This window comes from Artemia franciscana, chromosome 21, assembly GCF_032884065.1.
Source record: "Artemia franciscana chromosome 21, ASM3288406v1, whole genome shotgun sequence".
NCBI lineage: Eukaryota > Metazoa > Arthropoda > Branchiopoda > Anostraca > Artemiidae > Artemia > Artemia franciscana.
Window position 1 is genome coordinate 31,552,811 of NC_088883.1, and position 18,235 is coordinate 31,571,045.

The 18,235-nt window shown below is 35.4% G+C and overlaps 1 protein-coding gene across 1 annotated transcript in view; it reads right to left on the reverse strand.

Moving 5' to 3' along the window:
• LOC136040893 (fibrillin-1-like) overlaps positions 1-18,235 on the reverse strand; it is a 174,002-nt gene that overhangs the window by 11,372 nt on the left and 144,395 nt on the right. The window contains exons 18-20 of the mRNA XM_065725307.1: positions 16,865-17,138; positions 10,352-10,498; positions 3,802-4,065 (exon numbers count right to left, since the gene is read on the reverse strand). Of these exons, the coding sequence (XP_065581379.1) occupies positions 3,802-4,065; positions 10,352-10,498; positions 16,865-17,138 (685 nt within the window). The remainder of the gene's footprint in view (positions 1-3,801; positions 4,066-10,351; positions 10,499-16,864; positions 17,139-18,235) is intronic.

The window sequence follows — 18,235 nt, forward strand, 5'->3', positions numbered from 1 at the left end:
TTTCATATACGGAGTAATTTCTGTTCGTTTTAAGTTCTATATCCAAAATGTCCTGTTCAAATTGTGAATACTGTTCAAAAGAAAAGCGGGTCACACTACGCTGTTTTCTGTTACGACACGCATGAGGTATTAACGGTTCAAGAATCTCAGCTTGAACCATACCAAGAAAATTTTGATGAAGCTGTGAAAAAAAAAACCAAAGGAGTAGCAAATGCATTCAGCGAAGTTACCACTTTTCCGGATATTTACTTAGAAAAGTTAAACTTGGATCAGGCTTCTCTTGTCTCCGTTGTGGACAAGAAGAAAAGTCTCCGTTCTTGTCCGTTCTTGTCCGTTGTGGAGACGTTGTCTCCGTTGTGGACTCAAAAAGAACTTGAAAATCTGTGAAGCGGTTTGAGAAATGAAATTGAACAAAGAGTTCTTGACAACTTGAGCACGGTACCTTCTACAGGGCTAGCATCATCAATTACAGAAGACATCGTCTGTAAAATCCATGATTCAATTTTGATTGAATACTCGGCAAAGTTCAGTGCTTTTGAAAAAATGTTATCTGGGCTCAAAAAGCAAATTGCATCTCTGGAAGACAGAATCGAAGTGATTGAACTAAAACTTGATGATATGGAACAGAAAACGATGATGGATATGCTTATTTTTAGTGGTTTAAAGCAAGCACAAGGAGCCGGTGTTGAGATGTCAGTAAAATAAGCTATTGGGGAAAAAATGGGACTACCGGATATTGCAAATTCGCACATCCTGAGCGTTCGTCCGTTCCAGAATCCATCCAATACAGTCTCCAACAATTCTAACGTGTCTCCCGTTTGTGTTGTGTTTCGTAATCTGGATGCTGTAAAAACGGTGTTCATGGCGAAATCGAAACTAGCAAAAACTGGTATATTTGTGTCGGAGTACTTAACGAGAAAGCGCAAACACTTGCTTGATTTGGCTCGAAACAAACTTGGTTCAAAGAACGCATGGTCAATCGATGGAATGATTTTCGTCAAACAGGGTCCGAATATCAGGAAAATACGAAGTGCAGAGGATCTTATCGGTGAAGGATCATCAGCTTAATTACTGCTTTTCTCATGTCAATTTGTGCAGTGCCATGTTCTCATTCTTTGTTTCTTTCAACCATTTTCTGCTTGCGATACCCTACTTTTTTGTTTCTTTTTCTCATTTATGCTCTTCACTTTTTTTCTTTTTTTTGTCTCTGCTTATACTCTTTATTAATTTCTGTTTGCACCTAGGTCATGTCAGGGTCTTGATCGATTGAAAAATTATGAGGAAAATAGATTAGTTATTGATGATGTGTTTTCAGATTTTTTCGTTTGGTCAGTCGGGATTTAAAGCTGGATTAAAAAAAGTATCCTAATGATAGTTCATACGTTGAACTTGATGATCTTACTAAATGGGATATATGTAATGGAAATTCGTTACTTTTTTGGAACTTCCAAGGATTCCGATCGGCTAAATGTTCTTTGTTGGGACAATGGAGTGTCTTAAATCGCAACCATTGTTTGTAGGCCTATGTGAAACGTTTTTGAGTGATGAGAACCTGAAGGCAATGGATTTTTCTGTTCCAGGGTATAGGGTTGAATATAAAGGTCGCTCTTTAATGACTAGCCTCTTTAATAAGAAGGGATATAGATTATGAGGTAAGACATGAGTTTTCACTCTGGCTTGAAGGTAAACTGGAAACATTGTTTATTGAAATAAGGTCGTCATGGTCAGAAAAGCTACTGTTTGGAATAATATATAAAGTACCATCATTTTCGAAGAAAGATTTTTTAGATGCATTTGTAAGTCTTCCGTCACAAGTTGCATAAGAAAAGAAAAAGGCAGTATTAATGCGAGATTTCAATATTGATCTATTAAATCCAGATGATCCTGTTGATTTCCTTAGTACAATGTTGTCGTCTTATTTGTACCCTTTAGTAACAATTTCAACGAGAATAACGCACTCTTCGGCAACTTTAATAGATAATATATTTGTTGATGGTCAGTTATTGAATGGTTGTATGGCCGATGTACTTGTTACTGATGGATCAGACAACCTTATGTTGATGAGTAAAATTGATAGTTTAAAGAGGAGACCACCAAAAGATGAGATTAAACATCGAGATTTATCAGAAAATAGTTTGAGAAATCTGGCTGTAAATTTGGAACGTTTGATTTTTCGGAAGTTTTCAAATGAAAATGTGCGGAAAAGGCTTATAGTTTGCTTATGGATATATTTTTAGCCGAGTTTGAAAAATGTTGCCCCTTAAAGAAAGTTAAAAAGAAAAAAAAATAACCTTCGGAAAGTATGGCTGACGACTGGTATCCTTGTTTCTATAAAAATGAAGAATAGACTGTATAAAGATTATTTAAAAGACCCCGCGAATGAGAAACTCCTGACTTTCAAAGAGTATAGAAATCGGCTGAATAAAATTAAACGGTACGCTGAAAGAGCTCATTACCAAAAAGAGTTTGAACAGATAAATGGAAACATGAAGCGGACTTGGATTAAAATCAATGAGTCACTGGGGCTTAAAAAGGAAAAGGACCAGATTAAACTGATGAATTTCGTGAAAAAATTGTTAATGATCTAAAAGAAATTGCGGAAAATTTATGCAAGTATTTTTCAGAGGAAGGTTCTAAGCTATGCCATGAAGGAGTTAAAAGATAAAAAAGTCCACCAGTCCCCAAATTTAAACCTCGTCATGTTACTTCCGAATTCCTTTTTACAAATTGTGATGAAAATGAAGTAAATGAAATAATTATGAGTATAAAATCACAATCCTGTGGGGTAGATGAAGTATCGTTAAAAGTTGTTAAAGCAACAAAAACAATTGTTATTCCTATTTTGACTCATCTGATTAATTTATCACTTGAAGAAGGAACTTTTCCAGAAAGACTCAAATCGGCCCGAGTGCTACCCTTCACAAAGGGAAGTCAAAAAATGAACCGAGTAATTACCGACCCATTTCTATTTTACCTTTTTTTTCGAAGATTTATGAGAAAGTAGTCCGTAAAAGAATGTATGATTACCTCCAGGAGCAGAACCTACTATATGATACCCAATTTGGCTTTCGCAAAGGACTTTCTACGGACCTTGCAATTCTTAAATTGGTTGACTGGGTGAATGATGCACTTGATAAAGGCCTAATACCCGCAGCTTTACTTTTAGACATTAAAAAGGCATTTGACACTGTTGATCATGATAAATTACTCCAAATTCTTGAATCATTTGGTGTACGTAACGTGGCTTTAAAATGGTTTCGTTCGTATCTTATGAATAGAGCTGTTATGAATTAGGTGTTTTCGAGAAGAATTGTCTACGAGTTATTTGAGATACCCGTCTGACAGACCGTATTCCAAGCAGTAAGCTATACAAAAATATTATTCTATCCCCTTTTCTTGGGCTATAATGAGATAAAATATTAGGTGACTAGGACATGTTCCACGGATACAGGATGACAGATTGCCAAAGATCGTCCTTTCCATCGAACTAGCTAAAACTAGATAAATCATGTCTTTAGGAAGGCTTTAAGGGAATTTGGGAATACTCTTGGGAGGGAGTATACAAGGAGGCTTTGAATAGATTGGGATTGAGAAAGAGCGTGCGTGGCGTTGTTCAGGTGTCTTGGGGCTGCAGTGAATTGGTAGTAGCAGGTGAAGCAGCAGCACAAAACAACAAATTTAGCACCACATTTTGCAAATAAAAAGATGCAAAATGTAAATGGTTATTAGGTCAATTTTTTCGCCTTTATGATAAAGCCAAAATGAAGTGATTAATATGATTCAAATTTCTCTTTTACTAACCTTCAAGTTCTTTTGCTAGGTCTATGACCTCACAAAACTGACCAAAATATCCGCTTTGACAGTCACAGCTTTGATTTTCTGGATCACAAATTCCACCATTTTGGCAATAGTTTACATCACACCATTGTATACACTGTGTTCCATTTTCGTTGAAAGAATATGGTGGTTCACATACACAATCATAGCTTCCAACTGTGTTTTGGCAAGTTGTGTTTGTAATTTCACACGGAAAAGGATATTGGTCATCATCGCATTCATCAATATCTGGAAATTGATTAACACTTTTATCAAACGTGTTAAAATTATTTATACCAGGTGCTAAGCTAGGAATCTGTTTAGAGGGATTTAGCTCCTTTTGGAACATGTTGTATAGCTTTTGTAATTAGTTATTTGATACTAATTCAAGATAAACTACTGCTTTAATTATTGATAATTACTGATCTTGGTTTAGTACTTATGTGATAACCATTCACAACAGTGTGATTTTCTCAATTTAGGAGGAAGATCCAAACGACATCTTTTAGGCGAAACAGGATTACCACTGGCATACTTAAGCATCAGGGAAACTGTTGCAAGTAAAATCAACAGGAAAGAATAAAAAAAGTAATTATAAAAAAGGTATCAAATGACAAGTGTTGGCAATCCCAGAGATAAGCTATGCTTAAATAATTGATAATTACTGATCTTAATTTAGCAATTAAGTGATAACAATCCACTATATGTTTTTTTTTTACAATTTAGGGAGGACTTTTGTCTGGCTAGGCAAGGTTGCCATTCGCACTAAGTAGACGTCAAGCACTAAGTGCGTAAAAAATTATTAGAAATTCCATCAGAAACAAAAATTCAAGAAAATTATTTAAAGAACAATATTGGCAAATCACTAGCGGTAGTTATACCATAAATAAAACACTGCTTGATTATTAATGATTACATATACTTGCTTATAAATTAAGTCGTTAAGCAGGATTACCACTAGCATAAAGTAGACATAAGGGGAGCTGCTGAACAAAGGGACTTGAAACGGCTAAGAGCAAAAATATCCGAAGAGAAATGGATTTTCATTAAAAAATGGTAAATCACTAGCAGTGACCCATCATAGTTATACCACTGCTTTATTGTTGATAAGTACTGGTCAGTAGTTGCAGGAAAAAAGTAATAATGTATGAAACAACAACATAAATTTTCAAATCATAATTATCATTCTAGTAAACAATCAATAGAAACAGATACCTATTACAGGACAGAAGTACTGAAAAATTTCTTGTGGTGCCCCTGAAAGCACTAGGTAAAATGGGTGCTTACTGCTTCTAAATTCAATGGCTTTTCAGACGCTGACTGTCCTTCCCAGTGCCTGAAGACCATGAACCGGTATGTTTTGTGTAATACGTAGCTGCGATTGGGTGGGTGATAGTAATGGCTGCCAAAATTACGCTTGGGGGTCAATCCCCACACATATATGAAGCACCTTTACTAACGCAAGAAAATATCCTTTCATGAGCAATCCACGGTTGGATACAGAAGTTCTTTTGCTTTTCCCAGTTCTGGAGATCAAATGCCACTTGCCACTAGTAACTTTTGAGTGGTGAACGTTACCTGCTCAACCCCATCCAAAGCTAGTGGGTGGGGTTTCCGGAATAGAAAAAACAATATTGGATACCCTGCCTCAGACAAAAAAGGCTACCATGAAGATTTCTACAAAGCAGAAAAAATACATAGGTTAGCCCTATCTCAAAACAACTCATCCGACGGGGACAACAATAGTGTAGTGGATATTGGTGCTGTATTGCTCTGGGGTCTGGTAGTAACGAACCTTTGTGGGATGAGATTGACTCTGTGTTTTGAGTCTATCCGCAATAATGATATAAATCATACCTTATGACTTTCCTTGAATAATTCGATGTTTATGGTCGGATTAGTTTCAAACCTTTCATTTACAAATTTCGATTACAAACTCTCCACCTAAATCCTGGTGCATACGGGCAAAGTCCAGCTTGTTATCAGAAAAGCAGCTCTACAAGGTCTCTAGCGTTGACGACGTTATATAGAAGCAACTACTACTTCTACTGCTAACAAATCACTGCATCACCAAGGTGCCTTAGCCCAACACAGCTTCGAACGCTTCTACTCCATCCCAATCTATTCAACGCCTTCCTCTTTCCAGCATCCCAAGAATTTCCTGATTCCCTTAAATCTTTCATTACGACATCCTTCCACTCCAACCGGGGACGAACTGCTTTCCGTTTCGCTCTAGGCGGTTAGCCGAAAGGATCAGTCTTTCGTATTTTGTCATCCTTCATCCGCAGAACTTGCTCTAGCTATTTGAACCTTTCTCTGATTATGGCCCTAGAAAGCGGGGTTGAGCCGCACTGCTTGAGAAACTTATGTGTGGCCAGAGATCTGGCCAGAGCATCCTCTCCCTCTTCAAAATCCACACTAATTTTCGCGTACCCGCTCATTTCTTGCTCCCTCGAACCTTTAAAGCCAAATAATGGCAAATATTTTGGGAACCACATCCATGAGTAATACCCCCCGGCAGTTGCGTCTGTCACAGTTGTTGCCCTTTTTAGATACTGGAATCAATAATGGCACCTTTCAGTCAGACGGGAAGGTCTTCTTCTCCCATATCAGACTGAAAAGTGATTGAGAAACAAGGTGGTGTCACTTTCGTGCCTAAAGATCGTATCTATTGGCACGGATTAGCAATGCATTTTAGATTAGAAGGATCAGAGTGTGAGTGAACGTAGAATGCCCTGACAGCCACTGTTCTCCTTAAGAGCAGCTTAGAAAATAATTTTTGGCAGTTTCCTCAAAAGCATGAAAACGTCACATCCGACTTTTGGGCTTGACAGTAACGGTGTGGTTTTGCAGAAGAAGAAATAGTCAGTTTTTGGAAGTACAAAAAAGATGATTGTCAGCTCAAATAACAAGTATAAACGATGATCCTGGATGATTTATCTTGTCCGTCACCAGGGTTGATTCTAAGGTCCATGTGAGTTCATCTTGTGAGTTTACTGACCTAAAGACCTAGAATTTGTTCACGTATTGATAGACATTAAATGAGGAGGTAAATGTGAATAGAAACAGTAGTAATACACATAAGCCCTTTTAAAGGAGCAATAGGTCATACGTCTCTAAGCTTTTGTAGGGGCCCTATGGTGCTATTCTTTTCTTCTTTACTAGTCCAACGGTGTAGAAAGAAGTTATTTTAATTGCCCCAAAAAGTGAAAAGGTTTTCTGAGGGCCCTATGACGCTACTCTTTTCTTCTTAATAGTTTGAGAGTGGAGAGAGCAGGTGGTTTAACAGCCCCTAAAAGTCGTAACACTTTCAGGGGGCCATAGGCCCTACCCACTGATAGATCAAGGGTGGAGAGAGCTTTAATAAGATTAAAAATCTTTTTGCAGTATCTCAATGTCAGCCAACCCAACGTTTATGCATCATAAATGTTTTATAAAGTAGTGTGGATTTGTTCCTGACTAGTTGGATTGTTTTGGTTTGCTATTTTCTATTTGCTATTTTCTATTTAATAAAAGCTCAACTGTTGATATGTTGATATGTTTGATATGTTATGTGACATATTATATTTTCTATTTGCTATTTTCTATTTAATAAAAGCTCAACTGTTGATATGTTGATATGTTTGATATGTTATGTGACATATTATATTTGCTATTTGCTATTTTCTGTTTAATAAAAGCTCAACTGTTGATATGTTGATATGTTTGATATGTTATGTGACATATTATATTTTCTATTTGCTATTTTCTATTTAATAAAAGCTCAACTGTTGATATGTTGATATGTTTGATATGTTATGTGACATATTATATTTGTTATTTGCTATTTTCTGTTTAATAAAAGCTCAACTGTTGATATGTTGATATGTTTGATATGTTATGTGACATATTATATTTGTTATTTGCTATTTTCTGTTTAATAAAAGCTCAACTGTTGATATGTTGATATGTTTGAAATGTTATGTGACATATTATATTTTCTATTTGCTATTTTCTGTTTAATAAAAGCTCAACTGTTGATATGTTGATATGTTTGATATGTTATGTGACATATTATATTTTCTATTTGCTATTTTCTGTTTAATAAAAGCTCAACTGTTGATATGTTGATATGTTTGATATGTTATGTGACATATTATATTTTCTATTTGCTATTTTCTGTTTAATAAAAGCTCAACTGTTGATATGTTGATATGTTTGATATGTTATGTGACATATTATATTTGTTATTTGCTATTTTCTGTTTAATAAAAGCTCAACTGTTGATATGTTGATATGTTTGATATGTTATGTGACATATTATATTTGTTATTTGCTATTTTCTGTTTAATAAAAGCTCAACTGTTGATATGTTGATATGTTTGAAATGTTATGTGACATATTATATTTTCTATTTGCTATTTTCTGTTTAATAAAAGCTCAACTGTTGATATGTTGATATGTTTGATATGTTATGTGACATATTATATTTTCTATTTGCTATTTTCTATTTAATAAAAGCTCAACTGTTGATATGTTGATATGTTTGATATGTTATGTGACATATTATATTTTCTATTTGCTATTTTCTATTTAATAAAAGCTCAACTGTTGATATGTTGATATGTTTGATATGTTATGTGACATATTATATTTGTTATTTGCTATTTTCTGTTTAATAAAAGCTCAACTGTTGATATGTTGATATGTTTGATATGTTATGTGACATATTATACTAAATTCAGAGGCTTATTCAGGTTGTATTGCTAATTATCTTCGTATAGCAGGTATTTGAATTTCTTGTGTGAAGTATCAAAAATCCCACCGAATATTATTTAAAAATAGTATTTTACAACATATCATGGATATAGCAAAAACCGAGCACGTTATAGAACTGGAAAAAAGTTGAACAAGCACAGATTAAAGGTAAGACAATCGAAGACAACGAAAGACAGTCGAGTAAAACTTGACAAGACAATAAAAAAATTCCGCCTAAAGAATCCAAAATAGCGGTTGAACAAATTCCCATCCGATTCTCCTAAATAAAATTCCCATCAAGGAATCCAAATAGAAATAATTACCTTTTTAAAAATAATTTTTGCAAGGTATAGAGCTTAAGACTAAACTTGATAGGTAGTGGGAGTGTCTCCAATACTCTTTTAATATTTCTAGGATTCTTAATCGCTTATGTTTCTTACGCTAATATAGAAACACAACTTTTATATTTTGAATTTTCTAACATAAGATAAAATAATAAATTTAAGGAAACTAGCTGTGTAACTGGATGTTTATCTGGATATTTTTCGATTACCCCTAGGAATACTTTTCAATGGTAGAAAAAAAAATAACACAAAGGAACATGAGAAAAAGCGAAAAGAGATTCTTTACACAAACGCTTAAAGCTTATAATAGCAGGCCAACCTCATTTCAGTAATGTATGGTACCTGTATTAAGATCTAGTGAAATATATGTCATTATTATTATTATTATTTTTTTTTTTTACTGTAGATGATTTTTATTCTTTTCTGGGACTTGTCTACCTAGTATTCTATTTATGATTTAACCAGTTATTACATCTCTAGTTTTTATTTTTTTACTCTAGTTTTTATTTTTTTCTGGAACTTGTCAATCTAGTTTTTTATTTATGATTTAACCAGTTATTGCATCTCTAGTTGTTAACTTTTTTCTATCGGAAAACAACTACAGATGTAGTCCTCATTCAAAATCTGTTCATATTTTGGGGTTTGTTTTTATTTCCTGTTTCATTTTTATAGCAAAAAAACCTTTGTATCGTCCCTTTCTGTATGTGTGCAGTGTTGCCAACCGATGGTAGAAAAATCACTAGATCTTACTGATTTTTTGGTTGATTTAGTGATTTTCTTCAATAATCTAGTAAGTTATATGCTAATTTAGTGTTTTTTTTTTGTTTAAGCAACATAATAAATCACTAGAACTAGTGATAAATCTTTAGGGGTGGCAACCCTGTATGTATGATTGCACCAAATACCTTCACAAATCACATTTTTACCAATTACCTTCACATTTTTATTGCAACAAAACCATTGTATCGTCCCTCTCTGTATGTGTGCAGTGTTGCCAACCGATGGTAGAAAATCACTAGATCTTACTGATTTTTTGGTTGATTTAGTGATTTTCTTCAATAATCTAGTAAGTTATATGCTAATTTAGTGTTTTTTTGGTTTAAGCAACATAATAAATCACTAGAACTAGTGATAAATCTTTAGGGGTGGCAACCCTGTATGTATGATTGCACCAAATACCTTCACAAATCACATTTTTACCAATTACCTTCACATTTTTATTGCAACAAAACCATTGTATCGTCCCTCTCTGTATGTGTGCAGTGTTGCCAACCGATGGTAGAAAAATCACTAGATCTTACTGATTTTTTGGTTGATTTAGTGATTTTCTTCAATAATCTAGTAAGTTATATGCTAATTTAGTGTTTTTTTGGTTTAAGCAACATAATAAATCACTAGAACTAGTGATAAATCTTTAGGGGTGGCAACCCTGTATGTATGATTGCAGCAATTACCTTCACAAATTTCATAATTCTCCAGTACCCGCTCCGCTCGAAACCCTGTAGAACACTGGCAAGAATAAGCCCCAGGATTTATTCCTGAAAGGCACTGTAGAGGATACACACAGGAATTTAGTCCAAAAGTTCCACAGCCGTCACTCACTGAAAGTAAAATGAAATATAAAGATAACACATTAAAAATTAATGCTATGATAAATTAAGTTTAAAGTCTAATTGTGGTGTATCTTCGTGGTACTGCTAATAACATAGTCAGGAATTGCTGCGAGAATTTTTAGACGCGAAATATTTGGTCTAAGCTAAAGACAAAGAACTATAACTGATACTCTCTATAAATTTCGCCATTATCCCTGATTTGTGCTAAATTCAAAGATTTTGAAACCGTAATCGCAATTTCAAGAGCTTAGCACACTAACGAGATAACTCGTTAAAAATAGTAGGCTAAACTGTTGCAATTGCAATAATGATTTGAAAGCGTAGTATGATTCAAGGTTAACAGTGATATTGTATCACGGTTTTTGTTTTCTTTGGGCTGCTTACGCGTGGGTCTAGGCATTTACCCGCACACCTCCATCCCACGGAAAATACCCCCGTAGAAAATATTCTCCAACTGAAATACCCTTCCATAAGAAACCTGTCACTGCAAATTTCCCCTCCCCCAGAGCAGCTGGTTGATTTCCAATCACTTTTTACTAAAAAAGGACTAGAACTCCCAATTTCTGATCGAACGAACATCCTCAGAAATTTCTAGGACCGTGGGATGGAGGTTGGAATGAGGAAGGAAAAGTCCCCTTCGATACAGAGTAATTTCTTCTCCTTTGGGGTTTAATGTTGCTCTTTATTTCCATAATAACAACGTAGACCAGAAATTTTCCCAGAAACCAAGAGGGATTAAACATCAATTTTACATTTCTGATGCGTTTTTAAAAGTTTATTTTGTCCCCCTCCCTTAGAAAAAGCAACCCACAGATACAAGTCCCGAATAAAACCATGGGGATTGCACATCAGTTTTTACCTCCATCCTCCTCTTGTCTCTTTCTTCTAATTCTGTACTTGTCTAATGGCTCCATGATAGTTGAGATGTTTTGGTATTAAAATACTCCCAGTGAAGCATCTCCCTCGCTCCCAAACTAGCCAAGATATTTTAAGGTCTATACCAGATTCACTGTCTTAGGTCAATTCCCTGTTGTTTTACAATTCTAAGCATTTGCATATAATAGATTTAAACCTCTATAATGGAATTCCATAACTGTTTTGTAGTTGGGAAAGGAATGAGATACCTCAAAGGGTATATTTTAATACCAGAACATCCCAACTCTCAATGATCCTTCGGATAAATACAGAATTGGCTCTAAGGGAGAGACGAGGGGAGAGTGGAGATAGAAATTGATTTAAAATCCCTAAGACCATATCCAGGACTTATATTTGGGGTTTATGTTTTTTTGAAGGGGGGGAGGCAAAAGAACATTAAAAACATCAAAATGTGAAATTGATATTTAATCTCTTTAGATTTTTGGGAATATTTTTGGTCTACGCTGTTATTATGAGAGTAAAGAGTAACATTAAATCCAAAAATGAGCAGAATTCATTATGTATAGGGGGAGGACTGCCCCTTCCTCATCCCCACATCCACCTTGTGGCCTTAGAAAATTCGGGGAAGCTCATTCGATCAGATATCGAAAATTCTAGTACATTTTTAAGAGTCAAAAGTGACTGGAAAGCAGCCGGCCGTAGGAGAGGTGGTAGTGGGTATTTTCAACGGGGATGTTTTTCGAGGGGAGAGTATTTTTTTTTATAGTGACAGGTTGGAGACATAAAACATAAGCAGACATAAGTAAGAAGAAATAAATCTAGATTTAAGTTTTTGTAAAGTCCGAATTTCTTTGTTTATGTGACAAGAACACAGAGCTTTTTTAGAAATCATCTTGACAGGCTTTTATGTTATGACTTTTAAAAAAGGTTGAACATGTAAAGATTCTAACTTATTTTTTATCCAATGATATTGCCTCATATTTGTAGAATACTGAAAAACTAAGTACGGTGGTTCAGTTTCACGCGGATTCAGTTACAGGAGAGTTCAACTACACGAGGGTTCAGTCAAACAAGGGCTCAGTTGCACGGTGGTTCAGTTGCCAGGAGGTTCAGTTGTACGAGGGTTAAGTTAAATGGGGTTAAATGGGGTTAAATGGGGTTTACTTAACTCGGGTTCAGTTGCACGGGGGTTGAGTTGCACGAGAGTTGAATTGCACGGGGTTCAGATGCACGTTGGTTCAGCTGCACAGGGGTGCAGTAATACAGAGGTTCAGTTATACGGGAGTTCATCTGCACGAGAGTTCAGTTACGTGGTGCTTCAGTTACGGGGGTTTAATTGCTTGGGGTTTAGTTACACAGTGATTCAGTTGAACTCACACCATAGTACACTGAACCCTTATGGCTTTTTGCTATAGGCACCGTTATGACTGTTTACTATAGACACCACTTGCCTCTGACTTATTCATGTGAGCAGAACTTTCAACTTCCCTTCTAATGTTCAAGCTGCAAGAGCGTTCAGCTCTTGCAGCTGAACGAGTATGAGCGTTCAGTTCTCGAGTATGAGCGTTCAGCTACTCGAGAATTTCACTGAACTCGAGAAGTTCAGTTAAACGGGGTTCGGTTGTACGGTGGCTCAGTTGCAGAAGGTCTCAGTTGCCAGGAGGTTCAAAAACACGGGGTTCAGTTAAACGGGGGCTCAGCTAAATAGGGTTGAGTTTTACGAGGGTTGAGTTGCACTGTGGGTTAAGTTACATCAGGGTTCAGTTGCACTGGAGTTCAGGTGCACGTTCGGCCAGTTACAAAGTTAAATTGCTTGGGGTTCAGTTACACGTTGGTAAGTTACACACACACCAAAATACATTGAAACCTTATGATTTGCTCTAGACATTGCCTGTGACCTAAACATTTGAGATGAATTTTCAATTTACTTTCTAATGAACATCCAAAATTATCCAGGGTGAGCATGGGATTTTCCGTGATTTTCCGTGGGGAATTTTCCGAGAGGAATTTTTGCGGGGGATTTTCCGTGAGAGAAAAATTTCTGGGAGGGAATTTTCTATTTGGGGGATTTTTCCGCGGGGAGATTTCTCTGGGGAGAATTTTTCATGGGACGAATTTTCTGGGAAGGAAAACGCCTAGATCCCTTTTTTCAATAGCGCTATACTATTAATCTTAAACTTAGGGTTTTGTGAGAGGCTGTGGTAATACACATTAAATTCCCTAAGCAAGGATTTCTGTGAAAATTTTCAGGGTGAAAAATGTTGCAGAATTACCGTTGCAAAACTTACAGAAGGAGGAATCATCATTGATATAGGAAAAATCCTAAAGACAGGATATGCAAAATACGCTTTTGTAACCGAGCTATGGGATGTCTTTTTAATTATCTTAAAAACTGCCCTGGCCTATATTTCCTTGTGAAGCTTATAAAATTTTTATCCAATGAGTTTCTTGGCATAAGTTCCAATTGAATTAGTGTACGAACTCATCAAATTCTTATAGCAAGAGGTGGTTAAGGGTTCGAATGGGTTTCCAAACAAAACAAACTACACACAACCCAAAGGAGAAACTCATTCTCCTGGTTCTTGCAATGACCTTAAACATTGAAACTTGAAAGACAAAAACCACATTTCAATGGCAAATTCTGTCAAATTTTTGATAAACTTGCGATCAAATTATGATCAACTGTGATCAAAATTGTAATCAAATTTGTGATAAACTAGTTTTTGCTTACAGCTCCCATTGTTCCCATTTTCGAAGAAAACAAATTATAAGAAATTAAAATAAGAATACTAGATAAATCAATTATGTAAGTGTGAAACCGGGATGTCCGCAATTACATAGAAACAATTGAGAATTATAATATATAATTATAATTAAAACTGGTATTAAAATGCAAGGCTTCTTCGTATGGGTCATACATATATGAGGCTTTTAGGGTATTTTGTTGTCAACTGTTACCCAAAGACAATTATACATATCCAGATTGTCAAAATGGAGTATCTGCAACTGCTCGGGAACAGCTAAGAGTACTAAGTTGAAAATTTCAAGGCATCTTCAGATGGGTGATACGCTAAACCAAAAGACACTATGTGCATCAGGGTTGTCAAAAGAGAGTATCTGTAATGTCTCAAGAAACTCTTCAGTCAATAAGCTGAAACTTTCAGGGTATCCTGAAGGGGATATTGAACTAAAGTAAAAGACACTATATGCATCCAGGTTTTAAGAAGAGCGTGTCTGAAATATTCCAGGAACGACCAACTGTGGTTAGTTGAAAGTTTGGGAGAATGTCAAACCAAGTCGAAAGTCGAAAGTCGAACCAATTCGAAAGTTCGAACCAAGTCGAAAGACCAGGGCACTTTGTATCGAAGGAGTTGTCGTAGAAACTTTGAAAAGGGCTCATTCAGTTTAAGATTGAAAGGGCTAGTGCCATTTTTAATAGTCGAACGTGATTGTAGGGTAACTAACACCCCTCTAACGTTCACCATTTTCCCAAATACATCAGTTTTGAGATAGTCATTTTTCAACGAGTTGAAAGATCCAGAAATTATATCTTTGAGGATGACACCCCCCCCCCTCCACAGCCCTCAGTGCAAGGGTAATAACTTATGCCCCAAGGGCATATTTGGTTTTTATGGAAAGGATGGTCGTATAAACTCTGGAGGGGATCATTGAATTGAAAAATCAGATGTTCTACTTCCCTCTTCAAGAGTCGAAGTGATCTAGGCAGCCACCATATCTCAGGAATGGCTTAGGCTATTAAGTGAAAATTTTGGTGCGATTGAACTAAATCAAAAGACTGTAGTTGCATTCATGTTGTGAACAGGGCAGATTTTCAATGTGTTAGGAATGACAATAAGGTTAAGGGCACTGAGCTGATATTTTCACGGTGTATTAATGGGTGTATTAAACTAAATTAAATGATACTATATGCATCCAGGCTGTCAAAAGGGTGGACCGCAATATCCCAGAAACGCCTAATTGAATCAAGTTAAAACTTTTGAGGAATGTTTTGGAGGATGTCCGACTAGATCAAAGGGCATTTTCCGCCTAACGTATTAAGAGCGCAACTGCAATAAGAATATCTCAGGAGCAGGTAATAGCATGTTTGCATCCAAGATATTAAAAAGAGTAATCTGAAGGGTCTCAAGGACACCTCAGGCCATTTATTTGAAACTTTCGGGGAATGTTGAAATTTATATTGGACCATATCAAGAGATGTAATATACATCCAGGAGCAGCTAAGGGCATAAAGTTGAAAGTTTCAGGAAATACTGAACTAAAAATGACTCCTTGTATTTCCAGGGTGTCAAAAAGGCGTTATTGCAATATCCCAGGAGCTACTAAGGCTACTTAATTGAACTTTGTAGGAAACGGTGAAGGATTGTTGAACTAAATCCAAAGACACTAGATAGACCCAGGTGGTCAAATGAGTATATCTAAAGTATGTCAATGGCTAATGATATTAAGATGAAATTTTTAGGACATGTTAACAGGCTCTGATGGTTTTTGAATTACATCTCATTTTCCTTATTATATGTTTACTTCTTAGTCCACTTCTTAGTCCTTAGTTTTTAGTCCATTAGCGTCCAGTCCAAATATTGTTATTTTTACCTGTTTTCCCACACAACCAAGAAATTGACCTTGATTGACCTAGATTGACCTAGATTGATCTTGAATGGATCTATTGATTTTATGGTATGATTTAAGCGTTTTCTAATCGTTGAACAATAAATATCTCTATTGAAAATCTTTGAACCTCGTGAATTTATATAGCGAAGAGGGTTCCCGATTGAGACCGATTTTAAGACTTGGGTTCGAATTGCTGGTTGCTTTGGTAAAAGTAGTCACAGGAGGGTGCTGAGCTAAATCAAAAGACACTATTTACATCCCTGTTTTCAAAAGAGTAAATCCACAGTATATCAATAACGGCTAGGGGTATTGATTTAAGCTCTCAGTTAAAGTATAATTAAAACGTAAGACATTAAGCGCATCCAAGTTGTTAAAGGGTCGGTCTTAAATATCAGGAACAGCTAAGGGTATTAAGCTCAAATTTCCAAGGAACGGTAAAGATATGTTGAAGTAAATCATAAGATACATTGTACATCCACGTTCCCATAATGCCACATCTGTAATATCTAGAACTGCTAAGGAGAGTCAGCTAAAACTCTCAGATAATGTTGAAAGGAATGTCGAAATGAATGAATAGGCCTATGTATTACCAGGCTTCCAAAAGAGCGCACCAGTAACATGTTCGTTACGGCTAATTATTCAGTTTTTATTAATGCTCGTCTTTGTTTTTTTTTTTTAAAAGGTTATTTTCTTGACTTTTTTTTCACGCTGAATTTTATAAAAATCTTTACTTTAGAGTTTTAGCTATTAATACCATGATTCGCTTCTTACTTAGATTTTGTTAAAAGGACTGGTTGATAAAATTTTTCATTTCTTCTGATTGATTCCTAATCCAGTCGAGTCACTTACCATTATCAAAGTTAAGTGTATTTTTCACAATCTTCAAATTTTTCAGGTAACAGAATGTGCTGCCTGTTGCATCAATACATGAAGAGGATATTGAAATATCTGCATTTTCAACAGCCTCTTTGCTGTAAACAACTAGATTGCTGGATACAACCTCCTCTCTTAAGGGATTGGGTATAACCAGGTTATCACTCCGAAGGCTTGCGAAAAAATTGACTTCTGGTGGTATAGTGCTGATGCTCAAGAGTTGCCAATTGAGCCCTGTTGCTGCTTGTAGCTGAAATAAAGGTACATGATTTATTTATTTACTACTACTACTACCTTTATTACCAATACTACTAACAACTACTACTAACAACTTAACATACCATCATACCATATAAGGCCAACACAGCTGTGTACGCTCCTCCTCCATCCAATTTATTGAAAGCTACCCTCTTTAACCATCCCAAGACATCCCAGTTTCCTTCGAATTTTTTTACGACTTCTTCGTATCCCTTTCGGCGATGACCTACTTTTCTTTGGCCATAGATGGTTGGTCGAAAGGATCTTTTGAAAAAAAATCTTTGGCAACCTGTCACTCTGAATCTACAGAGTGTGTCCTAGCCTTGCAAACTTTTCTTTTATTATAGTCATTTATTTTTATTTTATTTATTTTAATATTATTTTATTATTTTAATATTTATTATTTTATTTTTATTATTTTTTATTATTTTATTTATTTATTATTATTATTAGTATTTTATTTTAAAATAAAATTCCTTTTTTTATTATTTCATTTTATTTGTTTTACTTTACTTTTATTTTCTTTTATTTTATTATAGTTTTATTAAGTTTTCTTTTCAAACAGTTCGTGGTAACGAACTGTAGTAAGGAGCAACCCGGCTCAATAGTAAACTAAACTCTAAAAAACGGAATTTAGATGCTAAAAGATACATCAAAAGAATCAGATTTTCATGCTGATTCTAAATATATAAGTTTCATCAGATTTAGTCTTTGTCATCAAAAGTTAAGAGCCTGAGAAAATTTGCCTTATTTTGGAAAATAGGTTTGATAGGAATCAGATTTTCATGCTGATTCTAAATATATAAGTTTCATCAAATTTAGTCTTTGTCATCAAAAGTTAAGAGCCTGAGAAAATTTGCCTTATTTTGGAAAATAGGGGGAAACACCCCCTAAAAGTCATAGAATCTTAACGAAAATCACACCATCGCATTCGGCGTATCATAGAACCCTATAGCAAAATTTCAAGCTCCTGTCTACAAAAATGTGGAATTTCGTATTTTTTGCCAGAAGACAAATCACGGGTGCCTGTTTATTTGTTTTTGTTTTTTTTGTTTTATTTTTTTTTCCCAGGGGTCATCGTATCGACCA